Source organism: Pseudorca crassidens, chromosome 13 (assembly GCF_039906515.1).
Source record: "Pseudorca crassidens isolate mPseCra1 chromosome 13, mPseCra1.hap1, whole genome shotgun sequence".
In the NCBI taxonomy this organism is placed as follows: Eukaryota; Metazoa; Chordata; class Mammalia; order Artiodactyla; family Delphinidae; genus Pseudorca; species Pseudorca crassidens.
The window spans coordinates 34,004,379-34,023,626 of NC_090308.1; the positions used below are offsets into that span (position 1 = coordinate 34,004,379).

Here is a 19,248-nt window from a genome sequence, read left to right on the forward strand (position 1 = left end):
TCCCTAATCTCTTTCCCATATAATTGCTTAATTAAATGCCTCCAATTTACTCCCTCAATGCCCTGTATTTTCTATATTATAACTTTCTCATAATCTGCTTCAATTGTCTGCTTACTTGTCTGTTCCCTTCAAAACAGTGCTTCTATGGGGAAGGCATATGCATTTTGTACTACTGCCAATTGCAATGTCTGACACATAGTAGGTATTCATTAAAGTTTGCTGAATGAATGAGGAAGGGAGGTTGATGTGTTGGTAGTTATGCAATAATATAATGCAATTTTTTTTTCATGAAGCTTAAAATTGAATTGGGAGTAACAGAAACTAAAGTCATAAAAGGTTAAGTACAGGATGAGATAATACTGTAGAAGTAAAATGTTACTATGTGATTAATTTCCGAATGAGGATCATAGAAAATAATTATTCTGAGTTCACTGGAAGAAAATGTCACTGTGGATTTATTATTATTTTTTAATATACCAGTTTTTTCCATGAGGGATTTGAGATGGCTGACAACACAATGTATTGGAGTTAATAAAAAGTATGAACGCATGTGTAGTTAAGGCAATAGTATGAGAAAAGGAGGGAGTTTAGAAGTATACAAGGAGCTCATATACTAGCATGTCTGCAAAAATGATCCTCATTAAATAATAGACAGTAAGGTTGGTGTGCTAATTTTCATTTCCACTCTGCCTGGGAGGCTGACTTCTGTGGAGTCAGCAGCTCCATTGTCCTCTGGCTTCTGGCTGAATTGGGGCAATGGGGTGCCCTGGCAGATGATCCAATGGAGGAAAAAGAGTGAGATCAGGACATTTATATTCTTGTGTTGCCTAGAACTGTCTGTGCCTGTGTGTAAATTGTCCCTTTATTAAAATCTCCTTAAATTGTTTTAATTTGCGTGTGCCCCCTGCTCTCTGTAGAGACTCTGATAAAACCACAGAGTTGTTTAAAGCTAAATTGAATGCTGGGCTTAATAACTTTTATGATAACCATTAATGCTATAAAAATATTTCAGGTACTTGCTACATATCAGGCATGATTCCGTGAAGGGGTGTTTCAACAGAAGAATTCAGAAAACCAACCAACAAACCTAAAATCTTGTGCTCATATTATTTATATTTTAGTGTGGTAAAGAGGGTATAAATCATATTGGAAGCAAGGAAAAATTGATATGTTTCAAACCCCACAGTTCTGCAATATTTATTTACATCAGCCTCTAGTTTACTGCTTTATTGTAAAGTGATAATATCCCAGAGATGTAGTTTTGGGGTTGTTTCCTTTTTACTGGGGCTAGATTACCCAGAACTTTTGCTTCTCGTCTTTCCTGTTGCTAATCTTTCGGTTATTTCACTGCTCAGTGTTCCTCCATCAGGAGATATAAAAGGGAAATAAATGGATGAAAAATTTAGCTTTGACATCTATGATAAAAGGTTTTTTAGGAAGGAGACTGAAATCCTGAACTAAAATGAAGCTTTTCAGTTTATCTGGGTTTGTCTGCCCCCTATTGCCATAAAGATGTTGAGAGTTGTTTCCAGCTTGTCAAAAACAAGAGATAAAATGGACAAAATGTTATATTCATGCAGATGAAGAGAACTAGGTCTTATAAATAGATATGGTGCTCTTAATATGAAGCCTGGTGTACAAATGCTCTGTCTTTGGATGTTAGATTGTATTACAACCTTGTTTGCAGTACTTACTCAGATCATTGTTGACTCATGTGAGTTTAATTCTATGACCTAGCCAAAAAAAGATCATAAATCCCAGCAGGGGAAGACATGGTTGTAGCTTGACCTTGGAAATATGAGCTAAAGGTGCTGAGGACCATAAATTCAATTTACAATAATAACAAAAATAAGATTGTTTACACTTTGCCCAGTGGATGAAGTGAAAATCTAATATTTTTCCTGGTACACGCTGTATATTTTGCCAAGCTTGATTAAATTCCTGTTTAGCAGGTATCTGAGAGGAACTGAATAAAAATGCTTCGTATGAGACTTTTGACTCCTAATTTGTTCTTCATTATTGAATTCTTTTTTTAAAAGCTGTTTTTCTTTTCTTTTTTCAGGTTCTATTTATGAAATGTTTGGAAATGAATGCTGTTTGTCAACAGGAGAAGTGATTAAAATTACTGGCCTCAAAATTAAGAAGATCATAGCTGAAATTTGTGAGCACATTGAAGGTTGTGAGGCTCCACAACCATTTGAACTGCCTATGAATTTTCCAGGTACAGTATTTTGCAACCATTTCTCATTTGTAAAACTGTATTCTTAAATGTTATATACATCTCTACAACTGAAAACAATGAAAAAGTGGTAGTTTTTGTTTTTTTTTACTCTAAGGCAGTGGGTGAAAAAATCGGGCTTCTTATAGTTTAGTGATTTTAGGGACTAATAGAAGGCAAATATTTTCTCCCCTTTTCAGTAAACATTGTTTACTTAGGACTTAATATTTTCTGATAACAAATATTTAGTGAGTTTAACTATATGCACCATTAGTTGTGCCAGATAGTGGGAATGAAGAAATTAAAGATATATTTTCATAAGTTATGTAAAAATAATTAATATTTCCTAAACATATTTACCCTCTTTATTCCTAGCTCCCTGGATCACTGCTAAACTTCACTGTCTGGCCTTACTGACAAGTTTGGCTGCTCTTCTTTAACTAGTTAACCTTCAAAAATTAGGTCAGATATCAGGTCTCCTAGAAAACTTTTGCTGACTCTATAATCTAATCTAGATATCTCTATGTTCCCGTAGTATCTTGGGCACCATAGCATGTACCTTATTGGGTAGTAATTAATGATTTTCTTATTTGTCTTATTCTTTAGACCAGGGTTGGCAGACTTTTTCTGTAAAGTACCAGATAGTAAATATTTTAGACTTTGCCTGCCAAATGGTCTCCATAACAACTACTCCACTCTGATGTTGTAACATGAAAGAAGCTACAGATAAACCAATATAAACCAACTGGTATAAACCAGTGAGCACTACATAAATCAATGAGCACAGTTGTGGTTCAATAAAAATTTATTTACAAAAACAGGTGGACAACAGAATTTGGCCTGTGAACTATAGTTTGCTGAACTCTGCTTGAGACTAAAACTCTTTGACAGATGAAATATGACATATGTGGCTTTATTTCTATGAACAAGCACATTTTCTGGCACAGGGAACATGCTCAATAATTTCCTGTTGGTTGAATAATTGTTTATCAGTGAATGATTAGTGAAAGAGGACAATCTAGTAAGCTGTTACAACGTAATGTAGTTTATGGTATAACTGAAGTATGTATGGGTTCTGTGAGAGTCTTGATAAGATGGATCTAACTCCAGTTGGTTATGCTTCAGAACATGGATTTTGGAATCATTATATTTGAATCCCAACCCTGCCACTTCTTAGTTAGGTAACCTTGCCAAATTATTTACCCTCTTCTCATGTAAAATGGGAATAATAATACTATCTCTTAGTGTTGTTGGGAGGATTGAATATTGAAATATATTTATATTGGTTAGAGTGATACTTGTCATATAACAAGGGCTATAAAAAAGTGTCAGCTTATATTACCATTATTAACCTTGTTATCATCATTGGTGGAGTCAGGGAAAGCTTTTCAGAGAATGTTATTCTTGAACTGAGGTTTGGAAAATTAAAATAATTTAACTGTATGAGGAGAGGATTATTCCAAGTGCTCCAATATTTTTTCCCTTTCAACTGAAATCTTATTCCTTGTTTAATTCTAATTACTCCTCATTACCCCATCCTATATAGCAATAGACACCCAGTTAGATTTTAAACTCAAAGAATCCAATATGTTTTTAAACCATCCTTCCTTATTTGTGAATTTTCCATTTCTTGGGGGGTAATGGTTTCTAATTTTATTTTATTGTGGTCAGAAGACATACTTTGTCTTTAGAGACTAGTTTTACGGCTTAACATATGGCCTATCCTGGAGAATGCTCTGTGTTCACTTAATAAGAATATATATTCTGCTGTTGTAGTATAGAGTGTTCTACAGATGTCTGTTGATTTATAGGATTGTTCAAGTATTCTATGTCCTTGTGGATCTTTTGTCTAGTTCTATCCCTTTTAGAAAGTGGAGTATTGAGGTTTCCAACTGTTATTGTTGAATTGTCTGTTTTTCTTTTCAATTCTGTCAGCGCTAGCTTCATGTATTTGGGGACTCTGATGTAAGGTTTACATGTGTTTATAATTGTTACCTTTTTTTGGTGGAGTTTCCCTTTTATCATTATATAATATTCTAAACAATTTTTGTTTTAAAATCTATTTTTTTTCTAATATTACTGTAGTCACTCCAGTTCTATTTGGTTACTATGTTCATGGTCCACCTTCTATTTTTTGCTTTCAAATAACTTGTGTCTTTGAATCTGAAGTATGAATCTACAAGTAAGTCTCTTGTAGACAGTATATAGTTGGATGGGCTTTTTTTTTAATCCATTCTGCCAACCTCTGCCTTTTAATTATTTAATCCATTTATATTTAGTGTAATTATTGATAGTGTAAGATTTACATCTTCCATTTTGCTATTTGTTTTCCATATGTCTTAGGTCTTTTGTGTTTCTCTATTTGTCCATTTTTTGCCTTCTTTTGTGTTAAATAGATATTTTCTAGTGTACAATTTTATTTCCCTTTTTTTAAAAAAAAATCTTTATTTTTTAGAGCTATTTTAGGTTCATTAGCAAATTTGAGCAGAAGGTACAGAGACTTCCCATATACTATATTACCTGTCTCAAATTTGCACAGCTTCCTCAATATCAAAATACCACTGTCTTTTCATGGTGTGTAACATATCTTTTTAGCACTGAATAATAGTTCATTGTCTGTATATACCACCGTTCATTTTGCTATTCACTTATTGAAGAACAACTTGGTTGCTTTCAAGTTTTGGCAATTATGAATAAAACTATGCAACTATGAATAAAATTATGCAGGTTTTTGTGTGAATATTAATTTTCAACTGATTTGGGTAAATACCAAGGAACATGATTGCTGGACCATATGGTAAGGATATGTTTAGTATAAAGAAACTGCCAAACTGTCTTCCAAAATGGCTGCATCATTTTGCATTCCTACTAGGAATGAATGAGAATTCCTGGTACTTTGCATCTTCATCAGCATTTTATGCTGTCAGTGTTTTGGATTTTGGCTCTTCTAATATGCATACAATTATGGTATCTTATTGTTTTAATTTTCAATTCCTTAATGACGTATAATGTTGAATATATTTTCATATGCTTATTTGCCATGCCACGTTCTTTGGTGAGGCATCTGTTCATGTCTTTTGCCCACTTTCTAATCAGGTTATTTGTTTTATTATTGTTGGCTTTTAAGAGATCTTTGTGTATTCTGGATACAAGTCCTTTATCAGGTATGTCCTTTGCAAATATTTTGCAAATATTTTCTCTCAGTCTGTGGCTTGTCTTCTCATTCTCTTGACAATATTATTCACTGAGCAATTTTTTAAAAATGAAATCCAGCTTATCAATTATTTCTCTCTCTTTTTTTTTTTTTTTTTTGCGGTATGTGGGCCTCTCACTGTTGCGGCCTCTCCCGTTGCGGAGCACAGGCTCTGGACGCGCAGGTTCAGTGGCCATGGCTCATGGGCCCAGCTGCTCCGTGATGTGTGGGATCTTCCCAGACTGGGGCATGAACCCATGTCCCCTGCATTGGCAGGCGGACTCTCAACCACTGCACCACCAGGTATTTTTCTCATAGATTTTGCCTGTGGTGTCATGTCTAAAAATTCATCATCAAACCTAAGGTCATCTAGATTTTCTGCTACATTATCTTTTAAGAGTTTTATAGTTTTGCATTTTACACTTAACTCTGTGATCTATTCTGAGTTGATTTGTGTGAAGGGTGTTAAGACCTGGGTCTAGATTCTTTTTTTTTTTTTTTTTAACATGTGAATGTCCAATTGTTCTAGCACCATTTGTTGAAAATACAATTTTTGCTCCATTGTATTGCCTTTGCTCCTTTGTCAAAGATCAGTTGACCATATTTAGATGGGTTTATTTCTGGGCTATCCATTCTGTTTCACTGATTTGTTTATTCTTTCACCAGTACCACACTGTGTTGATTACTGCAGCTTTATAGTAAGTCTTGTCAGTTGTCTGGCTTTGTTCTCCTTTAATGTTGCTATCCTAGGTTTCTTGGCACTCCATATAAACCACAGAATCAGTTTGTCAGTATCCATGGAATAACTTACTGGGATTTTGACTGGCATTGCATTAAAGCCTATAGATGCAGCTGCGAAGAACTGACATCTAAACAATATTATATATTCCTATTCATGAAGATAGAATATATCTCCATTTGTTTAGTTCTTTTATTTCTTTCATCAGAGTTTTGTAGTCTTCTTCATATAGATCTTGTACATATTTTGTCAGATTTATACCTATTTCATTGTTTTGGTGCTAATGTAAATGGTTTTGTGCCTTTAATTTCAAATTCCACTTGTTCATTGCTAGTATAAATAAAAGTGATTGACTTTTGTATATTAACGTTGTATCTTGAAACCTTGCTATACTTATTAGTTCTAGGAGATTTTATTGATCCTTTCAGATTATAATTGAATACATTGTTGATATTATTATTATGAGCAAACAAAATTTGTAAGATTAACTAAGAATAAGAAAATAAAAGTTTTTACTTTATCCTCACTCATTTCTTTTCTGCTGCTTTCCCTTTATGTAATTCCAAGTTTCTGACATATAATTTTTCTTCTCTCTGAAGAACTTTTTTTAACGTTTCTTGCAAAGCAGGTCTATTGGAACAAATTCCCTCAGTCGTTGTTTGTCTGAGAAAGTCTATAATTCTCCTTCACTTTTAAAGGATGTTAGGATTCAGATTTCTTGGTTGGTGGGGTTTTTTGTCCTCAATGCTTTAAATATTTCACCCTCCTCTCTTCTTGCTTGCATGGTTTCTGAGGAGTAGTTAAATGCAATTCTTACCTCTGTTCTTCTACAAGTATGATAGGTAAGATTTTTTTCCTCTGACCTTTTTCAAGATTTTTTCATTACTTTTGATTTTCTGCAGTTTGAATATGATGTTCTTATGAAGTTTCTTTTAGAATCCTGTTTAGTGTTCTCTGAGCTTCCTGGATCTGTGGTTTGGTGTCTGACATTAATTTGGGGGAAATTATCAATCATTATTTCTTCAATTATTTCTTTTGTTTTTTTAAAAATAAATTTATGTATTTATTTATGTAATTATTTATTGATTTATGGCTGTGTTGGGTCTTCGTTGCTGCGTGCAGGCTTTCTCTAGTTGTGGAGAGCAGGGGCTACTCTTTGTTGTGGTGCCGGCTTCTCATTGCGGTGGCTTCTCTTGTTGTGGAGCATGGACTCTAGGCACGTGGGCTTCAGTAGTTGTGGCATGTGGGCTTCAGTAGTTGTGGCACGTGGGCTCGGTAGTTGTGGCTTTTGGGCTCTAGAGCACAGGCTCAGTAGTTGTGGCGCACGGGCTTAGTTGCTTTGGGGCATGGGGAATCTTCCTGGACCAGAGCTCAAACCCATATCCCCTGCATTGGCAGGCGGATTATTAGTGCCACCAGGGAAGCCCATTGCTTCTGTTCTTGCTTCTCTTTCTTTTCTTTCTGATATTTCCATTATGCATATGTTACACCTTTTGTTGTTGTCATACAGTACTTGGATATTCTGTTCTGTGATTTTGTTTTATATTTTTTTCCTCACTGCTTTTCTGTTTTAGAAAGTTCTATTGATATATCCTCAGGCTCAGAGATTCTTTCCTCAGCTATGTCCAGTCTACTAATGAGCCCATCAAAGGCATTCTTCATTTCCATTACAGTGTTTTTGATCTCTAGCACTTCATTTTGATTTTCTCTTATGCTTCTGTCTCTCTGCTTACGTTGCCCACCAGTTGTACTTTATCCACTAGAAACCTTAGCATATTAATCATAATTGTTTTAAATTCCTGGTCTGATTGTTCCAACATTGCTGCCATATCTGTGTCTGATTCTATGCTTGATTTGTCTCTTCAGTTGTCTTTTTTTGCTTTTTTTAGTATGCCTTATACTTTTTTTCATGATGGTTAGGCATCATGTACTGGTTAAAAGGAGCTGTAGTGAATAGGCCTTTAGTAATGTGGCAGTAAGCTGTGGCAGGAGCGGAAACATTCTCTAGTCCTATGATTGTTATAGTATTTTTGTGAGCTTGTGCCTCTGAATTGTGAACTTCACAAATGCTTCTCAGTCCCATTCTCTGCATCTTTAGGTGGCATGGGATGGCTGGAGTGGGTTGGAGTTGGGTATTTCCCTTCTCCCCTGTGGAAGACCAGAGCAGGCTAAAGCTGGGTATTTCCCTTTCCCCAAGTGGAAAGGTGAGAGTGGGCTTTTGTTGCGTATTTTCCCTAAGTGGAAGGCTAGGGTGGGTGTTAGTTGTGTATTTTCATCCCTCTGGGTCAATGAGTCCTGATAAAACACCAATAGTTTCTCTCGAGGGCAGGTCTTATTAAGAACAGAATGCTCTGGCCTATTTCAAAATGGTTTCTTTTGCCTTCCCCCGACCAGAAGCATGAGGGGATTTTTCTCTGATATTCACTGTGAGAGCCTGGTTAAGTTTTTGGTGGTAAAACTTACAAAATTGTGGGCCCCCCTATGACTAAGTTCCCCTGGAATTTTTTACTCTCAGACTTGTCCACTCTGAGCCTCTAGCAATTCATCAATTACAGGTCGGATTTGTCTACCCTGGTATTGGTTTTTGTAGCAGTTTCTTCTGTGGTAAATTGAGATTCTCTGTACTTGCCTGTCTGTCTCTCCAGTTTTGGAGGCAGTAGTTTGTCCTGTGATCTCACTTCTCTGATATATCTAAGAATAGTTGTTGATTTTTCAGTTTGTTCAGCTTTTCACTTTTTTTTTAGGACAGAGTGACAACTTCCAAACTCCTTATATGCCATGCCAGAAACCAGAAATCTGGTGGTTTTTAAAAAATACCCATATATATATTTAGTTATTTTATCAGTGGTAGCCTGGGGATTACAATTAATGTCTTAATTTATAACAATCTAGTTTGGATTAATGAATTTAATTCCAACAGCATATAAAATTTGGCTCCCATATAGCTCTGTTTCTTACCCCTTGGTTCAAATTTTTATTATTATAAAAATTACATCTTTATACATTGTGTGCCTATCAGCACAGATTTATAACTATTTTTTATGCAATTGTTTTTAAAATAAGATATGAGAAAAAAATTGAAAGCAAAACATACATTTAAATTTTCTTTTAATTTACTTTCAGAGTTATTTTTATTGATACTCTGTTTCTTCACATGGAATAGAGTTACTGACTTGTGTCCTTTCATTTCAGCCTAAAGGACCCCCTTTAGTGTTTCTTGTATGGCAGGTTTGGTAGTGATAAATTCTCTCAGTTTTTGTTTATCTGGAAATGTCTTAATTTCTCCTTTAGTTTTAAAGGATTTTTTTTTTCTGGATAGAGAATTTTTGGTTAATAGTCCTTTTCTTTCAGCACTTTTAAGTATGTCATCCCAGTGATTTCTGTCCTCTGTGATTTCTAAGTAGAAATTAGCTTTTAATCTTATGAGAAACCCTTGTATATGATGAATCTTTTCTTCTCTTCTTTTTTCAAAATTCTCTAACTGTTGGTTTTCAACAGTTTAATCAAGATGTGTCTAGCCATGGATCTCTGAGTTTATTCCACCTGGAGTATGTTGAGATTCTTAAATGTTTAGATTAATGTTTTCAATCAAATTTTGGAAGTTTTTACTATTATTTCCTGAAATATTTTTTCTACACTTTTTCCTCTCTCCTCTCCTTCTGAGGTATTCATTATTCACATATTGATATGCTTAATGGTGGACTTCCCTGGTGGTGCAGTGTTTAAGACTCCACACTCCCAATGCAGGGACCATGGGTTCGATCCCTGGTCAGGGAATTAAGATCCCACAAGTGGTGGGGCGCGACCAATAAAAAGAAAAAAAAAGAGGGTGTATTATATGCTTGATGGTGTCTCATAGGTCTTTGAGGCTTTGTTTATTTCTCTTCATACTTTTTATTTCTTAGAATGGATAGTCTCAATTGACCTGTTTTCAAATTTGACTTATATTCTCTATTTGCTAAGACTTAACAAAATACTTTAAGTATTTCCATACTTCCTTTTCATTTGTAAACATAGTTTCTTTTAGTTCTTAAAACGTATTTAATATAGCTGTTTAAATTCTTTCTCCAGGAATTCTAGTGTCTGGGCTTCCTCAGAAACAGTTTCTATTGATTGATTTTCTTTCCCCTTGTTTATGGGCCAGACAATTCTTGTTCCTTTGCCTGTCTCACAGTTTGTTGTTGAAAACTGGATATTTTCAACAATATAATGTATCAGCTCTAGAAGTTGCTTTCTCCTCCCTCCTTAGGGCTTGTTTTTGCTGGTTGTTTAGTGACTTTTCTGAACTAAATCTGTAAAGTCTATGTTCTTAGTCATGTGTGGTCATTGAAGTCTCTGCTCAATTAGCTTGGTGGGCAATGAATGTCTGGACAGATATTTCCTTAAACAGCTGGAACCAAGAAGTCTCCAGTCTTTGTTAAGGGGTTCTGTGTTCATTTGGAGGCATGCTTTCAACACTCAACCAGGCAATTGAAAACTCTTGCTTAGCTTTTACTTCCTGTTCATGTAGCGCTTCAAAGTCAACCAGATTTGAGAGCTTACAGACTTCTCAGGTCTTTCTTGAGCATGCACACAGTTCTGGGCATGTGCACAGTAATATACATGTATGTGGTCTTCTAGATTTCCAGGAATATGTTGGAACTTCTCAATGTCGTTATGGACATCTCACTCCTCAGCTTTTCCTTTTAGGCTTTTTGGTTAGCCCATTTTTTTTCCCCAACTCTTAAACACCACTGCAGGCAGCCACAAAAATTAAATAATTGCCTCTCATTGTTTTTGACAAATGCTCTGAGGCAAAGTATTTTCCACTCACTGAGCTCAAAATAGATCAAATAGAGACAGCATTACAAATAGAATCTTCCAGGAAGTCACCAGACATATCAAATAATGACAATTTTCTGAGAATGATCTTGGCAGGAACTCCAACTTCTTTCTCCTCCATCTTGTGACTGCTAGGCTGCTGGCTTTGCCATGATTGCGGGCTGTTGGTTTTCAAGGCTACTGTGGAGTTGAAGGGGTTTGGAAGAATGGGAATACAAACAAGTTAAGATGCCACAAAGTTTGCTGTTCTTACCAAGATTCAGCTACTTTTTCATTAAGAAATGTTCTCCAGATTGCTGCAATTCTTTGGTTAATTTCCAGAATTCTGAAAATATTAATCCTGACTTTTTTTTTTTTTAACCAGTTTCTCTACTGCTTTTTGGAGGAGACAATTTTCAAAGGTCCTTATTCCACTATTACACTGACATCGTCCACTGTTCTGTATTGAAGTAAAGTATATGAACACAGATCCTTAATTTCTCATTGGTAGTTCAAAAGTTTTGATGAAGATGACCATAACCTTGTCAAGGGTACCTAGGGTACCCTTTCTTTGCAAATAAAGATGCTCTACTGAAGAAAGATATCCAGCCTTCAACCAGTAAATATAGCTTTATAGATGCAGCTCCAGCAAATGAAAACTCAAGCAACAATTAAGAAAGAAAAGCTTTGTTAATTTGGCAAGGACTCTTTAAGGGAACAAACTGGAAGGTGATTTTTCACTAAAATGTGAGTGGGAAACTAAACTTGCAATATACATAACTGGTTGCATAGCCTATATTAATGTTATGTTTCCATATATCTTTATTATGTCATCTCGAAAATGTTCAATATATTAAAAGAAATAAAAAGCAATCATTTCAGTTCTTTATGGAAATAAACATACTGCTTTAGAAGCATAATTTGTTATTTTAGAAGAAAGCCCTCATAGCTAAGTCCTTTTATGAGCTAGGAAACATGCCATTCTTGCCAAACACAACAAAAATATATTCTGATATTTGGTAGTTGATTGCGTTGTCTACATAGATCAGTAAATCATGTAATGTTTGGGTTATAATGAAGTTCCAAATTTCTGGATTACTTCTTGGAAATATTTGTTCCTCCTATATAGTGTTATTAAGCATGAATAGTAAATGCTTTCTCTTTAAACATAAGAAATATCCTGAAAGAGTTTCAATACACTTTTTTCTGATGGACAGAGTTTATTTCTAAACAGCAAGTTTACATAATATCTCTAAACCATATGTTCAAGGAAGGTTGTGGTTGCATCTATAAAACCACCATTAAAATTACAAGGCTAGATTGAAGATATTTTTCTGTTTGAAATTTTAGATCATATTTTATGAATTTTATTATTGTGGAGGAATTTTGTTGCTGGAGGCAACAAAATGTGTAAGAAATGTGATAGTAGAGCTTAGACATAGAACATTCTGTACTACTCTACAGTCTATCCTGACCACATCACACTCTCAAATGAGAATCCTAATGATGTGCCAGACACCGTTCTAAATACTTTTGCATATAAAACTGTTCTAAACACTTTTATGTATACATAGGTTACTAATTGAATTCACATTTTACATATGAAAAAACAGAGTTACAGAAAGGTCAAGTAACTTGCCCAAGATCACATAGTTAAGTAAGTGGTTATGTTAAATCTACACTAGCACTGTTGAATAGAAATATAATGTGTATTCATCCAACATTATTTATGTGGCTATCCCAGGAAGCTTCACTTCTTCGACACATGGTCCACTCCGTAGGGTTTCCCCTGAGTGAGTGATCAGAGCAAGCCCAAGATGGAAACCATAGTCTTCTGTAACCTAATCTCAGAAGTGAAATACCATCACTCCTGCTATATTCTTTTGATCAGACAGACACATGCTGGTGCAATCTGGAAGGGGATTGCACAAAGGTGTGACAACCAAGTGGCAGGGACAGGAATCATTAGAGCCATCTTAGAGGCTACCTAGCACAGATATTTTTAAAAGTAAAAAAAAAAAAAAAAAAAGTGAATTAATTTTAATAATGTATTTTAGGTAAAAATATGTATCTAAAATATTATCCTTCTAATATCTAATCAATAGAAAAATTATTGAGATATTTTACATTCTTTTCATGTTAAGTCTAAAACCCAGCATGTATTTTCCACTTACAGCACATATCAAGTCTGGCCATGCAAATTTCAAGTGGCCAAATTTCAAATGCTCAATACAGTGCTCCAACTGTGGTACTGTATTGGAGAGCACCAATACAGATCTAAACTGTTCCAGAGTTTGTGCTCTGAAGCACTTCTTGCTTAATCATAGAAAAGAGTGAGATGGTCTTTTTGTCAACCAACATCAGTGTTATAATGGGGATCCACAAATCCCCTGGATATGTGACATCCTTTCTAACTTTCCTGTTATATGCAGTAAGCATTGTAATGTTAAAAAATCTAAATTAATGCTACTTCTAAATAACATGACATAGGAATTTTTAAATGAATGTTAGAAAATTTATTAACTATAAAATTGCCTTCATATGTTTAATGGATTTGAGTCATGCTTTAAAGACAAACTTTAGGCATTGCTTCCTACATAAATTAATTTCTACCAGATAAATGGAAAAATGGACTTCATCTGTCAAGAGGTCAAGCCATCTTTAAGTAGCCTTGCAGCTGCCAGGCCGACTTGCCACACTTCTTAAATTAGATTAGTAATGAAACAATAAGCCCATATGAATGTAGTAGTTGATTCCTCATGGTACAGCAGACAGCATGAGCATCGTGCTTTAATGGTTCCCCTTGAGCCCCATCTCCCACGGGTGAGATAGAACAGGCCAGGTGGGTGCCCAACGCACAGTGGAGGAACACTGAGTTTAGGAAATCCCCAAAGTATAAGAGGCTGATGGCCAATCTGCCATTCTTTGCCCTTGAAGAAAACATGTCTTTATTACCTTGGGATGTAAGAAAATCTCCTTGGAGGAGAGGAGGGAGACTTTAGTATCCTAAAATGCCTCTCAGGAAGGAGATACTCCCTATCATTGCCATACTGGTCAGGAAACAAATATTTTACCTCCAGTTTCTGAGGCATGTAGAAATGCTGTGGAGGATTATCTCCCAACGTATCTATATCCCTTAGCAGTAAGACTGTTTCCAAAATCATTTTAATTATAAATGTGAAAAATATAGGAAAGTAGTAAGAATAACCAATGACAAAATTGGATTAATAATATAATTATTTCTTCAAGAAATTGATTAAGTTTAAATGATTAAAATTTATAAAACTTGCTCCTTTATGCATGGATACCAAAACACCTAATACATACATAATGTATGTACATTCATACATTAAATATATTTAATAATAATTCACTTAAAATTCAGAACGAATTTTCTCATTGTTTCATTTGGGAAACTATGTACTTAATCAATCGAAAACATGTAATATTATATTCAGTGGTGATTTATTATATTTCATGTACCGTTGAAATGACTAAATCTTTCACATTTAGCCATTTTGTGATTGTAGCTATTTTTTGACTATAATATCAGTTTATAAAGGGACCTGATAGGAAAATTATGTAAAAATACTTAAAATATATTTGATAGCTTTATAGTAAATAACTTTTTGTCTTCTGTTTTTTAAATGACTTATGTTAAAAGAAGTAAGCTACAGGGCAGAATTTGTTCTTATTTTTCCATCTGGTTGTTATGATGACACATGATTCAGAAAAGCCCTAAATAGGGCTCCCTGCTTTTTGGACAATTTTCTATTCAAGGAATCATGGACCATTCTTCCAAGTTTTCTCGGTCAACCTCTCTTAAGGCATCTCTTCCCCACTGTGCTCACTTAAGCAAAATAGATTCATCTATGCTTATTATACAAAATATTTTCCTAGACAAAAAGGGGTATTCTGCATATACGATGAAAGAAAATGTGGAGTAATCTAAATGCACAAAAATTTCAGACTTTTACACTAATTTTCAGTTCCATTTTTTATTGGCCTATGTTTTCTTCTCTTCAGTACATGATCAGATTTTTTTTCTAAGTCTTTGGTCTTTTGATAACTAAAATATATATTATCTGGAACACAAATGGACTGCAGTTATAGGTCAAAATGTTCTTTTCACCCACCCATGTACATTTGAGAATCAGAACAGAATTCTGTCAGAAATATCATTTTAAAATAGGCTTTTCTACAACTGGCACTGTTCTATAAGTTCTCATCCTATTAATATTTTGTGCACATCTTCTAAAAATCTATCTCATCACTTTTTGCTCTTACCATCTCCTTATCTTTCATGCACAATTCCTTCAAAGCTCTTTATGATGTTGCCTCAACAGTATCACCATGGAGGAACTCTCATGAGAGGAACCAGACTGTCCAAACAAATTGTCTACTCGGTCTTCATTTCCTGAAGTGGACATTGGCAAAACACATTACTGTATTTATACATAATTACGTATCAGAGATTTAGAAGTTCTGTCATTGGAACAAAACATTTTTTTCAGTAGACTTTATTTTTTAGAGCAATTTTAGGTTTTCACAACAAAATTGGCATAAAGTACAGAGATTTCCCATACCTCTACATATGCACAGTCTCCTCCATTGTTAACATCCCCTACCAGAGTGGTACTCTTGTTACAACTGACAAATTTACCTTGACACCTCATAATCATTCAAGTTCTTGGTTTACATTGTAGTTTACTCTTGTTGTTTTATGTTCTATGGGTTTAGACAAATGACATGTATCCACCATTATGGCATCATACAGAGTATTTTCACTGCCCTAACAATCCTATGTGTTCGGTCTGTTCATCTCTCCCTCACAACCCCTGGCAACCACTGATCTTTTTACTGTTTCTGTAGTTTTGCCTTTTGCAAAATGTCATACAGTTGGAATCATAGACTATGTAGTCTTTTCAGATTGGCTTCTTTCGCTTAGTAATATGCATTTACAGTTCCCCTATGTCTTTTCATGGCTTTCTAGCTCATTTCTCTTTAGCGCTGAATAATATTCCATTGTCTGGATGTACCACAGTTTATTTATCCATTCACCTACTGAACGACGTCTTAGTTGCTTCTAAGTTTTGGCAACTATAAAGCTGCTATAAACGTCCATGTGTAGATTTTTGCATGGACATAAGGAACACAACTTTTTGAAGTTATAAAATGTATTGATTTTTCCCAAATTTACCAATGCCACATCTATCTTGTAGAAAATTAGAAGAGGGAAGAAAATGCAGGGGTGAGAGCATAGCTCCCTATAATCTCATCACCAGAGCTATTTAGCATTAATATTTAGTTTCCTTCTATTGTTTTCCAGTAGTACACCTACACACATACAGACATGTTTTAATATAATGAGAAGTAAGCCTATTTCTGAGGACTTGCCTATGTCATTAAATATTCTTCAAAACATAATTTTTATTTTCTGTATAATAGTCCATCATATGCTTATACCATAATTAATAAATCCATTCCAAACATGGTCATTTGTGCAATTTATGCTATAATGAACAGCCTTTTAACTGAAGTTTTGCCTGCATTTCTGATTATTATGATAATTTCATATACATAAAATTATGACTTCAAAAGTAAAAATGTTTTTAAAGCTTTTGATGCATATTACCAAATCACATTCAATAAAGATTTTGCCAATTTACATCCCACCAGGAACTAATGACAGGGCCCATCTACCTGCTTTTTTCAAGCTATTACTTAACTGTCCATCCTTCCTCACTCCCACTTTTTAAATTAACAGCTTTATTGAGCTATAATTTACATAACATAACATTCAGCTGTTTTAAGTATACAGTTTAAGGGTTTTTAGTGTCTCTGTCTCAGGTTTTTTTTTTTTTTTAGCGACATGAATTTAAATAAATGAAAAGAGGTAATTGTTAAGTGCTTACTACAAACTTTGGGCTGTAGAGGGTACTCAGTGATTGTTAAATATCTTTAAAAAACTTTAGAGAGGTTTCTTTGTTTCATGAGACCCAGCATGGTTAGGCCTCTAATGTTCTCATTTCAGCTCTATCTTCCTTATTATGAAAATAAGTTCTTCTGGCCTTTGGGGACAGCTGATCTGTTATGCTTAGTTTTTGATGATGGGGTAAATTTTCGTCTTTTTCTAACATATTCTGTGTCTTTTTGTGGTACTTTATTGGGAAGTTAGAGACTGTCACGTCTAGGCTGCTAGACAGTTGACATTTAAATCCCTCTTGATCAGATATTAATCATATGAAGCTCCAATTTGTTTATCTGTAGTGTCTAAAGTGATCAACAACAGCAAGTCCAGTCTCTCTGATCTTTCCTGCAAGCTATAGTCGGGGCATATTTCTGAATAGTCTGAACTAGTTCCAAAGGCGTTACCTGCGCCAGATCTCTCAATGCTCTAACAAGACATCTCAAAAACTGCTCTTGAGCTCTTGCTGACTAAATACCCAGTCAGATCTTCTGTATGAGGTCCAGCAAACTGTTTTCCAGACCCATTCCAGTGGAAATGATAGTGGGCTTGCCATTTGAAGAGTTATTGCCAGTTTCAGGTGGGATTTTCAAATTTATGTTACTCGAGTTAGTTTTTTGGTTGCCTAGTAATATGGGATCAAAAGGATGTGCTTAGGAAGAAAATGTTCCTTTATATATGCTGGCGAATTTAGGAAAAAAAAAGTTTGGTTTTCTTTATTGTGCAAATCAAAATCTATTTAAATCTTAAGCTCTGAAATCCATTTAAAACTTACGGTTACATTGGAAAATTACCTCTCTTCCTAATTTGAATTTAATGTAAACTGATTTTTAATTGTTTTGCATAACCATGGGTAACAGATTTTTTTGAACACTGCATGGTAAAAATCAGCAAATATGTCAGACAAAGCACAACATTAAAGGAAACACCACAGCATATGTTGACAGTTATAGAAGAATTGCTGCTGTTTTCACCCTTCACACCAGAATAATTTTTTCAATATTTACCTCCCATGTGTAGAGAGGGAAACATATGGGGTTTTATATAATCATAAGCATAAACAGGTGGCTACTTAGGTACATTTAATTTGCAAGCAACATCAATACTGAACAACGCAATCAGCACCACATGGCTCCCAAACTCTTTCCACTAACATTCCATTAGCAAAATTAAGATCATTAAAATAGAGGGAGGGTATACTCCTCCCTCAGTTGGCTTCAACTACCCTTCAGAGCCATGAATAAAACACATTTTCAAAAATGCCTTGGCATTTTGCTGCTTCTTTTGTCCAAGGGAACTTCAGCAACTGTGTATAATGTATACCTTGTGAATAACTACAACCAGCACAATATTTGCATTTAAAATGTGGTTACATCTCCCTATAATCTGCTTATTATGAGCATAAAATTTTGGTGGTTAAATTCTAAGCAGTTTATCAAAGCCTGGAGTCAGACAAATTCCTCAAAGCCACCTGGAAATATTTCCCCAAAGGCCGTGCACCTAAAGAGGTCACCTGAGGCTCTTTTCCATAATCAAACACTCTGGCAAAATCTGTAATGGTAGCTGGGAACATTTTTTGCTCAGCCTGTGTCAGATACTGAACTGTGGATTCTACATATTTTGTCTCATCTAATTTGATCCAAACTGGATCCTCTTTGGCCCTGTAAGTATTCATCTCTCTGATGTTATAACCATCCTACAATGGCTTAGAATTCCAGAGTGAAAGAAAATGGTATGAAAGAATAGCTATTATTTCTTGTATTTTGCTTTTTCAGTGCTTGCTCTGTGTCAAGTGCTATCTAAGCATGTTACATGTATTGACTCATTTAATCATCACAATGACTTTATGAGGTAGGTGAAACAATCTTCTCCATTTTATAGAAAAGGAAATTATAACCCTGAGAGTTTAAGTTCTCAAGTTTACACAGTGGGGAAAGGACTAAGGCCAAACTTAAACCCAGGTTGTTTGAATCAAAAATTCATACTTTTAACCACTTCACTTTCCTATTGGGATAGTAGTGTGTTGCTGGGCCTGAAAATTCTATTGCCTAAAGTCAGCACGAGCCAGGAGTAGTAAATGTGTGATATTTTGACGGTCTCCTAATAAAGCCTCGTGAGAGATTTGGGAGACCTAATGTCTGTGGGCGTTCTTTCCAGTCCTGAAACCTCTATGTGTCTTCTCCTAACATAAGGGGCAGTGCTCTGAAGAACTGTAAGAGTCCAGAGAACTGTGCTCTTGCCAAGGTTTATGAGAAGAAGAATTTCTGACATCTTCTCGCCTCATCCTAGGTCTATTACTCATTCTCACTGCTTAGGAGAGAGAAAGGTTT

The 19,248-nt window shown here is 35.0% G+C and overlaps 1 protein-coding gene across 1 annotated transcript in view; it reads left to right on the forward strand.

Annotated features, from left to right (window-relative positions):
- THEMIS (thymocyte selection associated) overlaps positions 1-19,248 on the forward strand; it is a 155,881-nt gene that overhangs the window by 32,221 nt on the left and 104,412 nt on the right. The window contains exon 2 of the mRNA XM_067702892.1: positions 2,063-2,221. Within this exon, the coding sequence (XP_067558993.1) occupies positions 2,063-2,221 (159 nt within the window). The remainder of the gene's footprint in view (positions 1-2,062; positions 2,222-19,248) is intronic.